Source organism: Musa acuminata, chromosome BXJ3-1, assembly GCF_036884655.1.
Source record: "Musa acuminata AAA Group cultivar baxijiao chromosome BXJ3-1, Cavendish_Baxijiao_AAA, whole genome shotgun sequence".
Lineage (NCBI taxonomy): Eukaryota > Viridiplantae > Streptophyta > Magnoliopsida > Zingiberales > Musaceae > Musa > Musa acuminata.
This window is the reverse complement of record NC_088349.1, coordinates 6536248-6553101: the sequence shown is the minus strand read 5'-3', so window position 1 is coordinate 6553101 and position 16854 is coordinate 6536248. Positions and strand designations below refer to the sequence as shown.

The following is a 16854-nucleotide window of genomic DNA, read 5'->3' as shown; positions in this document are numbered from 1 at the left end:
CCTGCACCATCGATTGCCACGAGCATATAGGAATCCTATGAGAGAAAGCACTCTCATCAAGTGATGATGGGTGGTGTGATCAGCAAGCGTCGCATGAGATGAACGACAGGTTGGACTTGCGAGCAGCATTTAGCGGTGTTGGCCTCCGAGGACGAGGAGCAGAAGCACGAAGAGGACAGGAGAAGACTAACGGAGCGGGAAGACCAGGAGTGTGTTGTTTGGGTACCGAGTGCCTAATGGAGTGCATGAGTCGATGGCGGAGGAGAAAGTGCGACGAGAGGTAGCCGTGCACAAGTGGAAGCATCTCTACCTCACCATAAAGGCTGAGCTTGATGATCTCATACAAAGGACTCAGGGAGGTAAGTCGCTAACGTTCTGACATATTTCTCTCTACGATTAAATCAAGTAAGGATTCCACGGTTGATTAAATCTTGCACACGCACTCGTTTGTGCAAGTTGAAGAACCCATGAGAATTCACCATTCTTGTCAATCACCTCCTCTTCCTTTGTCCGTTTCACTAATTTAATTCCTACGCCATATCTATAATTCTCATGACACCATGAAAGAGATACTACCAGAGATAACTCAATAGTAACTCTATTTCATTTATTTATTCAATAATTGATCAAAGCCATTTGGCTAAACTTCGTTCTAATCATGCAAGTCATCTGGAACTATTACTTTTAGCTACTCTTTAGGTTGTCAACATACATGATTTCTTTTCCAAGAACTTCATCCAGATCTTCCAAGGAAAATCTATTTTTAGCAATGATAATAGGCATTGAGACTGTTTCAGCAAATACATGTGTATTTTCCTACACTTGTGACAACAAATTCCACAATTTTTTCCTACCATTTACTCAAACATTCATGTATTTCTTGCAATTATTTGAACTGGTAATCAATCAATTCGCAATTTGCAAAGGCTGTTAATGTGGCCTTTGCAGGGGAGAGATTTGCTTGGGGAGGTCAAGAAGGCATGATAGTATGTCTTCGGCAGGAGTTGGGAGACGGAAGAGGAGACGGTGGAAACACTGAGATCACACAGCGGTGATGCGAAAGGTGGTAACCAGAAAGGATAGAAAAATCGACATCCTAAGGCAGAGCCCGAGAATACTCTAATTCAGAGCATTAAAATGTAGGTTATTATCATAATTCAGAGCATTAAAGATGTTATTTTCACAAACACTTTAATGATCCTACTGATAAATTGACATGGGAAAACGTACCTCCTTGAGTAGTTGATGATTCTGATTTATTCATTCGGAGAATGACATAAACTAACAAGCAATGGAAGTGTTGCATTCACATCTTTAGATGACCACTAAAAGTGAAGGTTAAAGGTTAAAAAAAAAAAAAACTTAAAATAAGTTGGACTACAACTTTCTGATTTACATCAAAAAGAATTTTTGAGGTGCTACCACGTTTTGGAGATGCCTCTCTCAGTGGTCCATCTGTGGACCCAACCCCTGCTAGAAGATGGATCAAGTCCCAGTCAGTTCGATAAGGGAGCAGGTGCTGGCATCATTGAGCAGGAAGGATCCACAAGTAACATTCATGTTGCTGTTGTTCTGCTTTGTTAGAGCTTAATATAAATTAAATTTTTTTAACAGTTAAATCTTTTGAAATTTCTAATAATCTAATCAAAATATTTATGATGATATTAGAGCATGTCATGAGTTTCTATCCTTTTTATTCCACCCTATGTTTTAATCAATACTTGTCTGATGTACTTCTGTTTGATATGAACTTTTGGATTTTACCACTGCCAGTTACTTATCAAAGCTGATAGCTTATAACGATGAAGGTTCAAGAAAAGATCTTTATGTTAGTAGGATAGAGTTGAAGCCAGGTCTTCTTTTGCAACTACTCTGACTAACACATGTTTTGACTATTGGGTGCAAGCATTTATAGGGCTTCTTATGTGGGAGGTCTCCCACTTTATGCTGATTGCTATTATAGGATGTGGTGTTTTATTTTGATATATGTCTTTATTTTGGTGATGCAGATGAATTGAGGAATTATTTAATTGTGGTCACGATCAGATAATCCATAAAGGGAAGGGAAGAAATTAAATCAAGTAGATTGCTAGAATCATGTGATACTATAAGCCCTGATACATATAAAGTAGATCTTAACACTAGACTCTCTAATAGTTACGATTAGTGAAGGCCACAGAAGAAGTTTCCAATGCAGTGAAAGCTTAATAGATGAGGCAAACATTTAACGAACCAAACAAATTGAAGAAAAATAAACAAATCAAGATAAAGTGACAACGTACCTTTTGTCTCATCCTAGAACAAACATCAGTGAGGACCTTTGTTGTCAACCATGGCTACCAACAAAAGTGGAAGTGCCTGTACATAAAACAAAAAAGGATAATACAAAAAAAAATTCAGACAGAATTCAGATATTTTTCTAAGAATATCATAGTCAATATCTTAACTACATGATCCAATACCAACATTTCATATGAAATATACGATTAAAGAATTTTACCACGTATAAGAGAAAAGGTTATACTTTTATTGTCGATAGTAGAAACACATCCATATTTCAAAAAGTATTTTCATCTAAAACTAAAACTTCGCTGGTTTTTTTTAACATAAATGGTATTTAAAATGAATCCGGATGGTTTTATACAAACCTACCAGGACAATGTAATCAACAAATAAACACAAGATTATTAAGAAAATCAAATCAACCCAACTATCAAGCATAAGTAGTTATGCATTAGTTTGTATGAACTGGCCATAAGTCAAAATGGGATTGGGCAACAACTTGGAATATGTATAAGGTGCTTTTCTAAATAGCAATCAGACTAGCAACAAATCATTCAAGATATATCCATGTCAACTTCTATAAGTGCACTTGGATATAGGGACATACAGAAAGTCATACAAAACAATGACATATTTAATAGTGTTCTTACCATACTAGAGCAGCTTTTAGTACAATAGGCATGGCGGTTCATATTGCATTTTGTAGTTTATCTAAGTAACATGTATAGTTGCTCATGGACATACCCAATGCACAAGACTCTCATCAATGTAGGCTTTAGGGAGGGTTAATATATGCAGCCACTTAGAGAGAGGGGGTTCCGTGACAGGAACCCTGCTCTCCCAGTTGCAAAAGAACATCCTTGCCATCGTGCCAAGACCCAACCTCTAGGACAAACACAATAACAGGGTGAATGTAAAGTTGCTCATGAGCATGGATAATTATTATTGTGCTAAAAAAAGTCCATCTAGAACAAACACATCAAGATAATTGCCAGAGCTTTGTTTGAAAATTGCACTCATCAACAAGAATGGCCATGAATGACCATATAAAGGTGAAAGGTAAAATGACCACTAATTCTCCACACAGTTTTCTTAGTCATTTTTTGTTAGCTCCTATGTTTTGAGTTATGAAATCAAGAAGGAAGATTTACCCCAAACAACATTCTAATTGTCCGTAGTCCATGCACAATGCTAATGAAGGTGGCAATGTGGCTATGTTTACTCTTGTCACCACTAATGACCTTATTTAGGAGGTTACCTACTAAAGCTGATAGCTTGTGATGACAAGGGTATTAAAGAAAATTTTCTTTGCATAAATGGGATAGAGTTGAAGCTGGTTTATCTTCCACAAATACTCTGCCTTCCACATGTTTTGACTATTGGGTGCAAGCATTTGAAGTGCTTGTTATATGGGAGGTCTCTAATATTCTATTGATTGCTATTATAGGAGATGGTGTTGCATGTGCAAAAGTGGCTGTAATGTATAATAGTTCTTGAGAATGGGTGATTATTATTGGTGCGCAAACATAGTCCTTCTGGAACAAACACAATAGGACAATTGCCATATTGTTTTGCTACTGCACTCATCAACAAGAATGGCCATGACCATATAAAGTTGAAAGGTAAAATGACAACTAATTCTTCTTTACACCAATAAATTGTTAATATGCTACAGTGAATGATGAAATGAAGTGATGCAATGTTCTGTAAAATCACAGATATTTATCTTGTCAATTAGTGCAAATGGCATCACAAAGAGAATAACTAGTGAAGAATATATCGTGATTCACTTTTACCTTATGGTTGAGGGAAAAAATAAATTTTTTTAGTTTTAACACAAACTATGGTAATTTGTTAAAGATGTATTTTTTCAAAAAAAATTCAATGAAGCAAACAAGGGAAAGCATAAAAATCAAACAAGAGGTTACACAATTTCATAGACAGAAGAAATCAGAAAATAAAGGGAAAAGAACAAATTAGAAAAAGTTATAGATACGGAACTTAGAAGACTGATGAGGATCGATGGTTTGATGTCAAAGATGTCTAATCAACACAACGAGGACATTTCCAAGGATGATTTTGTTTTTACATTGTTTCAAGACACAATAGGCTATAGCAGAGAAAAGGACATTCGATCCTGTTCTCCAATTGGGCAAAAATATTTTGTGCATCCAGGTTTTCCACACCATTATAAGGCAGGTCAGATAAAAATGAACTTCGAGAGTGGAAGGCAGATGGTTATAGTTTTCAACTGTCATGTTTCCCTAGATGTTGATAATCATTGTTGACTTCCTTAGTATATTTGCAAGGTATTTAGTCTATCCCAAGCTGGTACCTATTTCTTTTCCCTGAAAACAGAATACTTATATAACAAGGACAGCTACAAAACAAACTTTTGGCACAAAATAAAATAAGTGTTCTCAGACACTAGCTGGGGGGAAGGCAAGCAAACACTAAATATAAGATATAAACATCTGTTAAGTGGAATGGCATAGTCAGATATGAGGATAACTTGACTAGAATGCACAAATAATGCAAATAACTTTACATGTTTGTGGATAAAGATAATTGCTTCCAATGAACAATCTAGTAGTTGTAAGACTGAATACTCTGCATGAGTAATTGTGAATTACTCAAAAGCTACGAGGAGGCTAGTATGTGTTATAGGTATGGTTTTAAGAACTAGTTGGACTGATCAAAGCTGACTAGTATTTACCGGTCCAATCAAGAACCGACATTCAGATTGGGCAATTTTGTTTGGTCCAGCTCGAAATTAATTTAATGTTATTTTTGAGTTTTGATAGTGATAGTTCTTCAAGTCCTTTAATTCCTCTCTCTCCCCTCGATTCCATCTGCGTCGTTCCACCTGTTGTCTTGTGTCGCCTGCTGCCTCATCATCTTTGGTATTTCTCCTGCTCCTCCACTTCCATCTCCTCTCCTCCTCTTTTATCTCCTCTTCCTCTTACTTCACCCCTCTCCTTATCCTCCCACCTTCTCAAAATCAATTGACATATTGGTACACCATGTGTCAGTATGCTGCATATATTGGATCCATGTCAGTCTGACCAAGGATGATTATGGGTCCAGTATCAAGATTTAAACTCATGGTATAGTGCCTCAAAGGTAGAGCAACCATAAAGCTTCCCAGAAAGGACTTAATTGGTGGTTGCTATGTGATTAGGTTGCTAAATTTTGCCTCCTCTGGTGGTTCTACCAAAATAATCTTGAATCTGGCTTAACTAAATCGAACAATATAACACAAAAGGTAACGATGCTGAATAGAACATGTTCAAGAAGCATTCAAGCCATCGATGGACCTATGCATGAGCTTCTTCAGAAAAAAATAACGAACACGAAACAGAGGCAGCAGCCATCCACTGCCTCTGCAGCGACGTGAAGGCAATCGACGAACCAAATCGCTATTCTTTCCTACCTCGAACACACACACAAAGTCATCATGAGAATCTCAACATCAAAATTAGACGACGCCTCTAATCTCTCCTCGGAACGTCCGCTTAGATTAGCTCGAAACGGCAAACAAGAGAAGGGAGCCTTTGGATTACCAGAGAGCGGCAAGGAAGGGGAGATCGAGGCCGAGCTGCCAGTGGCGGCGGCACCTATTCAGGACCCATTTGGAGTAGGTCAAGATGGAGGGGCCGACGAGAGTCCGCAGGAAAGATCAAGGCAGCTCCGTCCAAAGCAGGGGACGCGGTCTCTTCCTGTCTTCTCTCTCCTCTCTCCTTCCTCTTCTCAGGAAAGATCGCGAACAAGAACCCTAGAATTTTCCCACAAAGCCGAGGAACTCGGAGTTCTCTGCCAGCTTGGTTAAGACGCGAGGGCGGGAGCCGACGATTCGTTGCTTCGAAGAAGTGGCAACGCCTCGTCCTCTCTCGAGGCGATTGGTGAGCAACGTGGGTCCCATCGACCCGCCCACGTCGCCATTCGCGCGACTAAACGACAACCGGTCGCCTAAAATTGTATTTCTCGAAGCGATTCTTTTCTTGAATAAATAATTTGATTTTGTTACAGAAAATAATTAAAATATTATCAACTTCGGAAGAAAACTACTCAATTACGCAATACCAAATTAAAATAATAAGAGACTAAAAAAAAAAAAAGAGTAACAGATCCAGTAAACAAATCTGTTAGCTTTGTTTATGCGTGGTGACAATTTACCTAAAACCTCATGCTTGGAGTAATTCATCACATATCCTCTTTGAAGAGAAGCCACCACCAACGGTAGAACACCTCACAAAAGTATTGCCCATAGTAGATCAAGTTCCAAATTTCCTGGCACATCTCAATCAAGTAAAACCATTCAGATAGATGTTTCAAGTAACTCGGTGCAGATTCATCTAACATAAGACTCCAACATAACAGTGAACACACTCGTTTTGTTACATGCGATCAAACACACAACGACGCAGCAAACGTACTCCGCTATGATCTCTCGAGAAGTAGCTTTCATGTCCAGAAGGATAAATAAAGATAGAGATCTTAGTACATCCATATTCTACAAAACTTGATAGGCAACCCATCCGAGTAGCCTGCATCGCGCTGTCCTCTTTGGACTAATCGTCCAAGAAGACTACTTAGCAGATTTCGACTTCCATGATGTTCTAGGGGGTTTTGATTCAACCAGTCAGCCTGAAATATAGGAACATCTGTGAATGCCATGCTAAGACGACAGATAAAGAAGAAATTATCATCCAAAGCAGTCTTTAAAGCCTTGTGTCACCTCAATGAACAATTCTCATTTATGCAAGATACTTTGTAGTCTTGATCAATATGACATCAATGTATGCTGACTCATGAATGGATTCGAGCTAAAACTTTGAGTACTACACATAGACTGATGGAAGAGGATACCTAAAAACAGGCATATGAATGCATATATTCATATCATGGCCAAAACATGTTCAACAAATACGAACAAATTGCTGTGTTCACCTATAACAAAAAGACCACAGCCTATATTCTCAAGCACAAAATCTTTAACAAGTTCTGCAGTCTGCCAATTTAAGCGATTGATGAGAAATAAGAAAAAAGTTACTCATCATTCAGAAGGTACAGCATACCCATTGTTGCCATCGACGTTCCCATTCCTGTTGCTGGTTCCAGCTTCATCCAGCACTTGACTCTGCAAATTGCAAGTGATACACAGTAAGTTTCTGATAGAAATGTGATAACAAATATATCATACGTTTTATACATATTGATAATCCTCCATACTAGCATGTAGAATCTACGAAAATGGATGTTGATATAATGAAAGACGGACAAAGATAGTTACCTGGGATTGCACTAGAGGGCATTGAAGGTTAAGAAAATGATGAAAAGGATCAACAACATGTGGCATTTGACCCATATTTGGGCTTCGTATGTTAAGTGTATCGGACAGATGATTTTGCTGATTGATAGCTTCGAATCTGGCTTGATCAGCAATTGGCATAGCAGGCGATGGATGGAACGATGGCATTAATGGTGTTGTGCATGTTGGTCTTGGGCCGAACTGAACTGGTGGATGTGCAGTAACTGGCGGGCAAGGGATGGGTCCAAATGGCAGTATTGGACGGGGTATATTGCCACCAGCCATGTCAGTTCCCATTCTCATCCCCAGACCCATCCCCATGCCCATCCCCATGCCCAGTCCCATGTGCATGCCCATTCCCATGGGGGGCATGTATGTTTGAACGCCCGGAAACATCACAGCGCCAGGGTTGCAGCCCATGGACATCATCTGCAGTGGTTCCAGACCATAAAAACCCCAGTCAGATAGCATCATGTTTAAAGCAAAGGGTGACATACTTCAACATGGTAGCAAAAACCCAAGCCTGAATAGAAAGATATTGTTTGCGGTTCCATATCAGTGGCAGTGGACATGTCAAACTCACAAGTACACTAACATATGATATATGAGAAGGAAGACAAACACACTGGGTGATCTGGAACCTGATTTACTTAACATTAGGAGACCCATTCCATGCTTGAATAAATCTTCACGAAAGTCTAAGAAAATAATTATTAATCAGTAAACAATCGAAAATGGCATTGGTAAATGCGGCTTAATGAAGAAGAAATCAAGTAACACCTATTCCACCAAGAGATCTATTGCAGTGCAACAACTGAGAAGCAGGATACTACAGTGATCTATCCAGAGCATACTTTTCCCAGATAAAAGTCATTGCAAAAAACCAGTGTAGTAGATGGCCATAAATTTAGGTTCCCAGCATGATAATCTTGCTTCTTATACAAAGCTGAGCATAAACAAGTTTTAGATATCTAGTGTGGTCAAATTATCCTCGGCAATTAGTAGCAATATGATCCAGCATGCCTTTCCAAAATCCCAACTTGCATATACCAGGATGATCAAGCTAAAACTATAATATAAGATTCAACAGGGAGATTGCAAAATGTTATTCAGTCGATGAATACGCGCGAGATATAACAACAAGATCACCGTAGTATAAGATCATTCAGTTTCTCCTAATCTCTTTATTAATTTGCAGTCGTAATCACCATCACAACAAGAGACTAGAAAAAAAAAACATGTAACGTGAAGCTCTGACGCTCAAGAGAGAGCAGACGAATCTGAACTGATCAACCACATGACGACAAACTATGAGATTATTCATCATCATGCATATAAAAAAATACTTGCAGGCAGCATATTGTGGATGCCCCAGTAGGACACAGTTTCTCCTGGCTTCCTTGAGGCTTTCCTAACCAAAAGAGGCTTTTCCAGTTACCAGTCAATTATTTCATGCTCAAGTTATACCTGGACTTGGAGTTGAAGAGATTTCATATATTCAATGGCCTCATCTAACGTCGAAGCTTTGTCTGACTGAAATCAAAGAGAAAGCAAAAGGACTTTTAAAGTGAGGACTGCGTGAATTTTTCAGAGTACATTAAAGCTCTAAGGTTAGGACCTTGTTGCATCTGGGTATTAGTTCCTGCAAAGCCTTCATCTTCGCATTGATCCTATCCCGACGCCTCTGCACTTACAACTCATATGACTAACATACTGTATAGCCTAGAAATTGGTCAAAATGCATGCATTCATGTGGGCAAAGCAAATGAAAACAACTGGTTTAGATGAGCACCCTCTCAGAGAGATTGTGGATCTCTGCGGCACGTAGCTTTCTCACTGGTCTGTATCGTGTAGGGCGGTCTTTCCTTCTTTCACCGGATTTAAATTCATCACCCTTTCATTTAATAAAATAACATGACATATGAATGGCAGCTCAATAGCCCAGTTAAAGGTCATAGGGAGGGGAAAACAAATACAAGAGTAAACTGGCTTGAAGATACGCATTTGGACATCATAAAACGTTTGCTTATTGCTTTTTCATGGAAAGATGATAGAACTTTGAAGTATAGCAAAATTAAATCGAGATTATGTGGAGCAAGCAAATGGAAAGTCTTTGTCAATCAAGGCTAAATAACAAAATTTTTTTGTATGAACATCCAGAATTCCTAGTGGTCGTATGAACATCCACAAAAAACCCCACACCTAAACACAGTTGATCGAAAACCTTTTTTTCCTTGCACATGTCTATGCTGTAAGAAAGCATAGCTAATCTTCTACATGTCTATGCTTTTAGTAAATAACATTCTTGCCCCAGAAATTAAGCACAACACACATGACTTCAAATATTAAGTGGAGATTTATATTCATCCAAGAAACACAAACCAATCATTACTGATAAATAATTAAGTTAAAAACAAAAATATAAACATATAAAATTTTAATACTCTAAAGAAACTTCTTAGAGGAAGTAATAAATAATCAACTAGATAAATCACATATATACGACCAATTTAACTACAAGTACTAAAATCAAATAACTCGCATGTGTATATGCGTGCAATTTTAAGTCTATAGGAAACGAATCCGTGTGAACCTAATGGGTCATGGCCGCCAATGGTATGTTCAAACAGACGGTTCTGTTACGTCCAACGACTCACCGTACGCTTACCGCCAAATCAATTGCCAACGAAAGTTCTCCAACTTACGATCAGGAAGAAGCAGAAAAAGAACAAAACGAAAGAGAACGCGGTGAGCTGACCTGCTCAACCTGGCGGTCCGTCTCTTCCTCCCGCGCCGCACTCACCTTCTTCCGCTTGCGCTCCGCCGTCCCCGACGACGACGCGGACCCCCGTGGCTGGTCGTCTTCCACGATCACGACGGTTTCCGGAGTCTCGCTCGACCCCATCGCCGTCGACCCCGCCACAGGAGTCTCGCCCGGCGTCACCACCGTCATCTCCTGATTCGCCATCATCGCTTCGAGGTCGCCGCCTCCGCTCTCCGCGTTCCCGATCTGGCAGTTCAGCCACGAAGCCATTTCGTCATCCTCCATGAACAGTCGGCTGGCCGCGTCCGCCCAACCACCGCCAACGGCGCTTGAGGAGCCAAAAAAGGCCACCTCCGCGGCGGAGCGATCTACCGGATGGGTCATCAAGCCGGTTTGCCAGATTAACTCCATCAATTCGTCTTCGTGGCTTAAAAAAATATTTTCCCTTTTTAACATATCAATCTTACAATAGAATTAATTCCTTCTTTCTCGTTTCATTATAATAAACCTTAAGAGGAGAATATGAAGGACCCACCAGGTGAATGCTTTACGGCGGGGATTGGCGGCGGCGGAGGAGGCGTGGGGCTCGTTGCCGTGCTGGAAGTCCGGAACCATGCGATTCATGTCGAGAGAAAGGGAGGGATGAAATCTAAACTACGAGTGAAGAGCTATATATATATACATATATATATATATATATAGAGAGAGAGAGAGAGAGAGAGAGAGAGAAGGAACAGAAGACAAAAGAGCTCTCCCTCCTGCTTGCTTCACTCATATTCCCGCCCTAAAACCCTGCTGTTATATTAAAGTTTGGGTTTTTGGGGAAAAGAGAGAGGGGGACGTTTGTTATCTTCTCTTGGAAGGACATGCAAGGAGGAGGCGGCGACAGAGTGTTGAGTCTGGTTGTAATGGACGTAGAACAGTTGAGACTGGGGGATCCAGAAAGTTCCATCCTTTCTAGTGTTGAACCAGGAGGTAACAGTGCGCCGTATTGACTATGTACTGTGAGGGAAGGGGGGAGAAGCGAGGGGGTTATAGAGTTACGGGGTACGTACAGGACGGAGCTTCGAGTCAGTTGAGGCGATACTGTGGACGGGCAGCTTCATTGGGTTAGGACATTTGTGAAGGAAGCCGACGACGCCATGATGAAGATTTTGGTAGCTTCTGAAGGGGGATTCATAAGAGAGATGTATTATCTGATCAGTTTCCTACCAAAAAAAAGATACTTTCCCCGGTTAGAACGGCGAGTCTTCTCCCAACACTTGCAACGAAAGTTACCGCCGCATGAAGTGGCTGAACAATCTACAAAATTCCTCACAATTTGTATCTTAAATAAATATCTTCTCTAGACTTATCTTAAATAAATTTGTATTTTAGTGAAAAAACAATCTCACACCTCCCTCTTCCCTCTTTCTAACGTTGCCACGACCTACCTGCCCTAAACTGTCACCATCTCTTACCTCAGTCCCACCGAGGTACGAGCAAATCAATAAATGGTTCATACACGACAAACACAGGAAGCTCCTCCGAACTACAAGATTTTTTTTTCCGTGAAAATACTTTTTACTAATAGGTATTATAAGTATAAAAATAATAATAATAATATATTATTATTATTATTATTATTAAATAAAAAATTTTAATATCAAGAATATGAGATATGTAGTGATGTCAACGGAGAATTAGATAAGATAAATAATTAAGAGAGTATATTTTATTAACATCATATCTAAAATATTTTATCATAATTAAAATTTTTTACTGATAAATAATAATAATAATAATAACAATCAAAATCTAATCAAAGACCACTATTCCACACGATGGTCGCCGAGGTGCATATCATACATCCTACGACTAGTGTTGCCTCCATTGCGACTGTATTGACTTCTCTGTCCTTCGACTACGTCAGTTCTGTGCAAGTCCGTCCAAATTCTCTTCCGTAGGACGTCTTGGGGCAGAGTGGGTCGAGGGCGAAAGAACTGTGGAGGCGAAGGAGATAGGCATGCGCTTGCGATTTGCAATGCAGGGAGACAAAACAAGAGTGGCGGGAGACAGTATCGCGGTGCGTACGTGGAGGAAACAGGGGATGGCGCTCTGTTTCGGAGGTGAAGGCTAAATGTCGGTTTCCGATTCTCCTGCCGTCCGATAAACGCAGGATTTCTGCCCTTTCCCTATTTTGGTTTCGGGAAGGAGCGGTATGTCCTGTCCTTTTCCTCGGGGGTTAGGGATTAAGAGGAGGCGACACGCGGAATCCTATCGTCTTCTCCTTCTCGCTGCCGCCTTCTGGTTTGGGAGCAGTGAAACCCACCCGTTGTCGAAGACGGGGAGTGAATTCCACAAGGCGGAAGGGGAGTCTCAGCTGAAACGCTTCTTAGCACAAGACACGTATGCCTTCGAGTCAGTGCTGATTCGATAATACAACAACACGTATGATTTCATGTCAGTATGATTTCTGATTTAATGATATAAAAATCCCAAAATACAAGTCCGGCATCTCCATCTCTCTCCGACGCTACGGTACTGATTCGATGATACAAAATCTTAAAATTCAAGCTCGACACGTATGAGATGCTGATTTGGTGATACAAAATCCAAAAATATAACTCCTATGTTTCATATCTCCCGCAATGTTACATCATCCGAGTCAGTGTTAGATTCGATGGCACGACACGTATGATTTCAAGTCAGGGATGATTCAGTCATATAAAATCTTAAAATATAAGTCCGACACATATGAGATGCTGATTCGATGATATAAAATTTCAAAATATAAGTCTGACATATTGATTCCATGACGGTAAGCATAAAAATCTGTAATATATTATATTAAAATATAAAAATAATTTATATAAAAATCAAATATATAGATCTATTGTGTATCTTTTATACTTCAATTATATTATATATCTTATCCGATTATAAAAAAAGATCATAATATCTAACAACGATAAGTATGATTTCAAATCCGTGATGATTAAGTAATATAAAATATTAAAATATAAGTCTCACACATCATATCTCTATGACGTTATATTATCGAGTCAACGTTGATTCGTAGCATGACACGTATGATTTCAAGTCAGTGACGATTTGGTTATACAAAATCTTAAAATACAAGCTCTGACACGTATGAAATGTTAATTTAATGATATAAAAATCTATAATACAAACTCTGCACATCATATCTCTGCAATGCTTCATTATCCGTTAAGATAAATCTGTAATAAAAATAATCATATACGTTCCTAACTATTTGGAACCAGTAGCATATTAACAAGTGTACTTTTCATAATATTTATCTTGAAAATATTTATTCTTCAATTTACATATAATTTTATCTTAGGATAAAAACAATTATACATATTTATCTATTTTTTAATTGGTAGATCACTTTCAACAATTAAAATAAAAATTACTTACGAAAATATGATCCATCTCATATTCATGATTTTTAATATATCTAATGAGGATTCTTTTGATAAAAAAATTAAACCTCTAAAAAGCGATATGAAATTCAATCCTTAGAACAGAGAAAAAATATAGATATTAAGGATATCAAATGAATGAATGACATATTAGATCATTTATTATTTAACTCACATAAATTCATATTTATATGTAAAAAAAATTAGTTTATATTTTTATTAACTAGTTATTTTTTAGATATAATTATAATATATTTCTTTTGGACATTTCTCTTATTTGGTTAAAAAAGAATTAGGGTTTGATCTATATCGTTGGTACTTTATAGACTCTCGCATCATTAGAATAGATGCTCTGAATCACGTATGATGTCGGATCTGTTGTCCCTTTCACTACTATTGATTATGTCTTTTTCGTAGGCTATACAACTTTGTATCCTATTTGAAATCAAACAAAAGTTTAAAGTTTATGATTGACAAACGATATGATATTTAGTTATCCCTATTTAAAATTAATTATTTTGATGTGACATTCTAAGTTTGGTATTCACAAATTTGTCGTAATAAAAAATTATATATATATATATATACATATATATATATATGTATATATATATACATATATATATATATGTAAAAATTATATATATATATATATATATATATATATATATATATATATATATATATATATATATATATATATATATATATATATATATATACAAATGATAAGTAGGGTAAAAAAATTTTGATCTCTAACTCAACCAACAACTGACATTAAAAATTCTAAGATCCGGAACCTAAAATAAGTTAATTAGATACCCTATCATTGCATAAATGTGTGTTAATCATGTTGATCGATATTCGATCATTTGGCTTAGTGTCCATTTTTTGACTCGATGCTTACCCTTTGATAGTTTGTATTTTAGTATAAGTATCTCTTATATTACCGATCTAAAAAATATAATTAACTTAATATTAGTTGTTTATATTTATTAATTAATTTTATTATGAGGCTCAACAACAACAGGTTCCAAACTCTTAATCCTTGAGTGAATATGATAACCATTATGAATGTAAAAGTTTGTTCAAACTTGATAAAAAATTACTAAATAGTTGACACGTTGTCGTCACATGTCATTTAGGTCATCCATCTACATATACAAAGTTTCAAAATAGAGAAATACAAACTCCCTTTGTTTACTTCCTTTATAGCAATGAAGGCAATCATAAGCTTTTTTTTCTCTCTTTATGATAGAAAATAATCCTAAACTTTCTTATCTTCATTTATGAAGAAGAAGGATATCACAAACTTTCTTCCTCTCATTCAAGATATAAAAACACATCTTGAATAGGAAAAATAGGGAGGACTCACTCCTTTTGAAATACTTTAACTTATATTTGGGGACCACCGATAGGGTCGAGACGGGAAACCCCTTAATCACCGATCGCTGTTGTAGGACTCTGACTCATCTAAAGAGTACCTTATGATGACCCATAGCTCCTTTCATCAAATAAGTTGTACCTTAGGAAGACCTCGAGTTTCATTCAATAGGCAAGCCGCACCTCAAGACGATCGTAGGACCGTCACTGTAAGCTGATAACACATTGGGAGTCCACCTATCATTTTAACTCCCCAAACGGGTTGAACCCTCGCTCAAGAGAGGGAGCTCCCCAAACGGATCTTCACCTTTAAGATCAAACCATGTCATGTCAGCTCCTGTGTCAATGGCTTCAAAACAATAACGTTTTAACTCCGGACAAAATTATAAACTAATATCTTAGTCCTCAACCATAGTCAACCACATATTAAGTCTATGTATCGACAAAATGCAACAATATCCACAGTATGATGATGTGGATACTAACTATATAAGATGGAAAACGTTCTTCTCCAAAATCAACTATACAATACTCATGCTCGTGACAACGCCTTCACGGCGCTTTCCCCATAGAACTCTATTCATACATAATCGATAATGCGTAGATAATTAAAACACCAAGAATTGAAGAATTACAATTTTAAGTGATATTTTTTAACTTTTCGAAAGACTTGTAAGTAACTATTTAGTTTTAGAATTATATCCACACGATTTAATGCTACAAGTATCGAGATAGCAACTAATTCTAAGATGTGAGAATCTCAAATTGTATGAAAACACAATCAAGCACTATCAAAATTGCATTGTCCAATCGATGCTATCACCACGGAGACAAATTCATGAAATGCTGATTTCTCTAGTATCATTCAAAAGATGCTTCTAATTATAGTAAAACTTCATGCGATAGTTGCAAGATTAAGTCGGATGCCCTCTGATCATCGTGGCCAAATGCATGTCTTCCTTTGGCTGTGATTTTGCCTTATCGATGTCCTCCAATTCATTGTCAAACCTTTTCCATTCGTTCAAGTAAGAAGCACATCAACTCTTAATCAACAAAATGAAAACGAAGACCATGAAAGCCATTTGCAACTCTTACATTAGAGGTGGCTCCATTGGTGGAACCCAAGCATGGTGCGTTGCTAACCTTCGGCTCCCTCTCCTCCACAAAGACTACGAACATAGAGACAAAAATATTTGGTAAATCAATCGATGCAAATTTATTCTCCTTTGTAGATGGCTTGATGGCGAGAAGTGTGAAGGGTAGAGATGAAGATTGAAGAAAGAATTTATCATGAAATGAATGATATAATTCATTAAGGTAATATGTATTTATAAAGGTTTTGACAGAAAGATTTTTTTAGTTATATACTTAAATCATATAAACAAATCATATACTCAATTATGTGATTGATCTTCAAATCATATATTGATTAATACAAAGTTGTCATTCCATATTTATCTTTATCATGATATTTTATCATGTCCTTACAATATTGAGCTTCCATCGTCAATTTTGAACTGATGCAATTGAAATATCCTACGAGCGAGAGTCATTGTGAGGGAATTGCTTGTTGATCCGAAATATGAATATGAGAAATACGTAGTTAATATCTAACAAAGTAAAAGTCGATGATAATATGTTTTATACGTGAGTGAAATACCAGTGAGAATCTTTTCATTTGTGTT

The 16854-nt window shown here is 37.5% G+C and overlaps 1 protein-coding gene and 1 long non-coding RNA gene across 9 annotated transcripts; both read right to left on the bottom strand.

The window, feature by feature from the left end:
• Nucleotides 1-1234: 1234 nt before the first annotated feature.
• Nucleotides 1235-6136, bottom strand: LOC135628971 (uncharacterized). 3 transcript variants are annotated; one of them, XR_010493115.1, is made up of 3 exons: nucleotides 5847-6136; nucleotides 2283-2358; nucleotides 1235-1519 (listed from the first exon to the last, which is right to left on the bottom strand). It is a non-coding gene; the product is annotated as an uncharacterized LOC135628971 (long non-coding RNA). The 3 variants fall into 3 exon arrangements; XR_010493117.1 differs by having other exon boundaries at nucleotides 1235-1473; XR_010493116.1 differs by having other exon boundaries at nucleotides 1235-1470.
• Nucleotides 6137-6587: 451 nt separating this feature from the next.
• LOC135629137 (transcription factor PIF1-like) lies at nucleotides 6588-11406 on the bottom strand. 6 transcript variants are annotated; one of them, XM_065136319.1, is made up of 8 exons: nucleotides 10894-11401; nucleotides 10353-10803; nucleotides 9387-9488; nucleotides 9213-9278; nucleotides 9062-9127; nucleotides 7577-8023; nucleotides 7362-7423; nucleotides 6588-6930 (listed from the first exon to the last, which is right to left on the bottom strand). In XM_065136319.1, exons 1-8 carry the CDS (start codon nucleotides 10980-10982, stop codon nucleotides 6918-6920), a joined length of 1296 nt encoding a protein of 431 aa, XP_064992391.1. In that variant the 5' UTR covers nucleotides 10983-11401; the 3' UTR covers nucleotides 6588-6917. The 6 variants fall into 6 exon arrangements, with proteins under 6 accessions (XP_064992391.1, XP_064992392.1, XP_064992393.1 ...); XM_065136320.1 differs by having other exon boundaries at nucleotides 10353-10785; nucleotides 10894-11397; XM_065136321.1 differs by having other exon boundaries at nucleotides 10353-10777; nucleotides 10894-11394.
• Between the last annotated feature and the right edge of the window lie 5448 nt (nucleotides 11407-16854).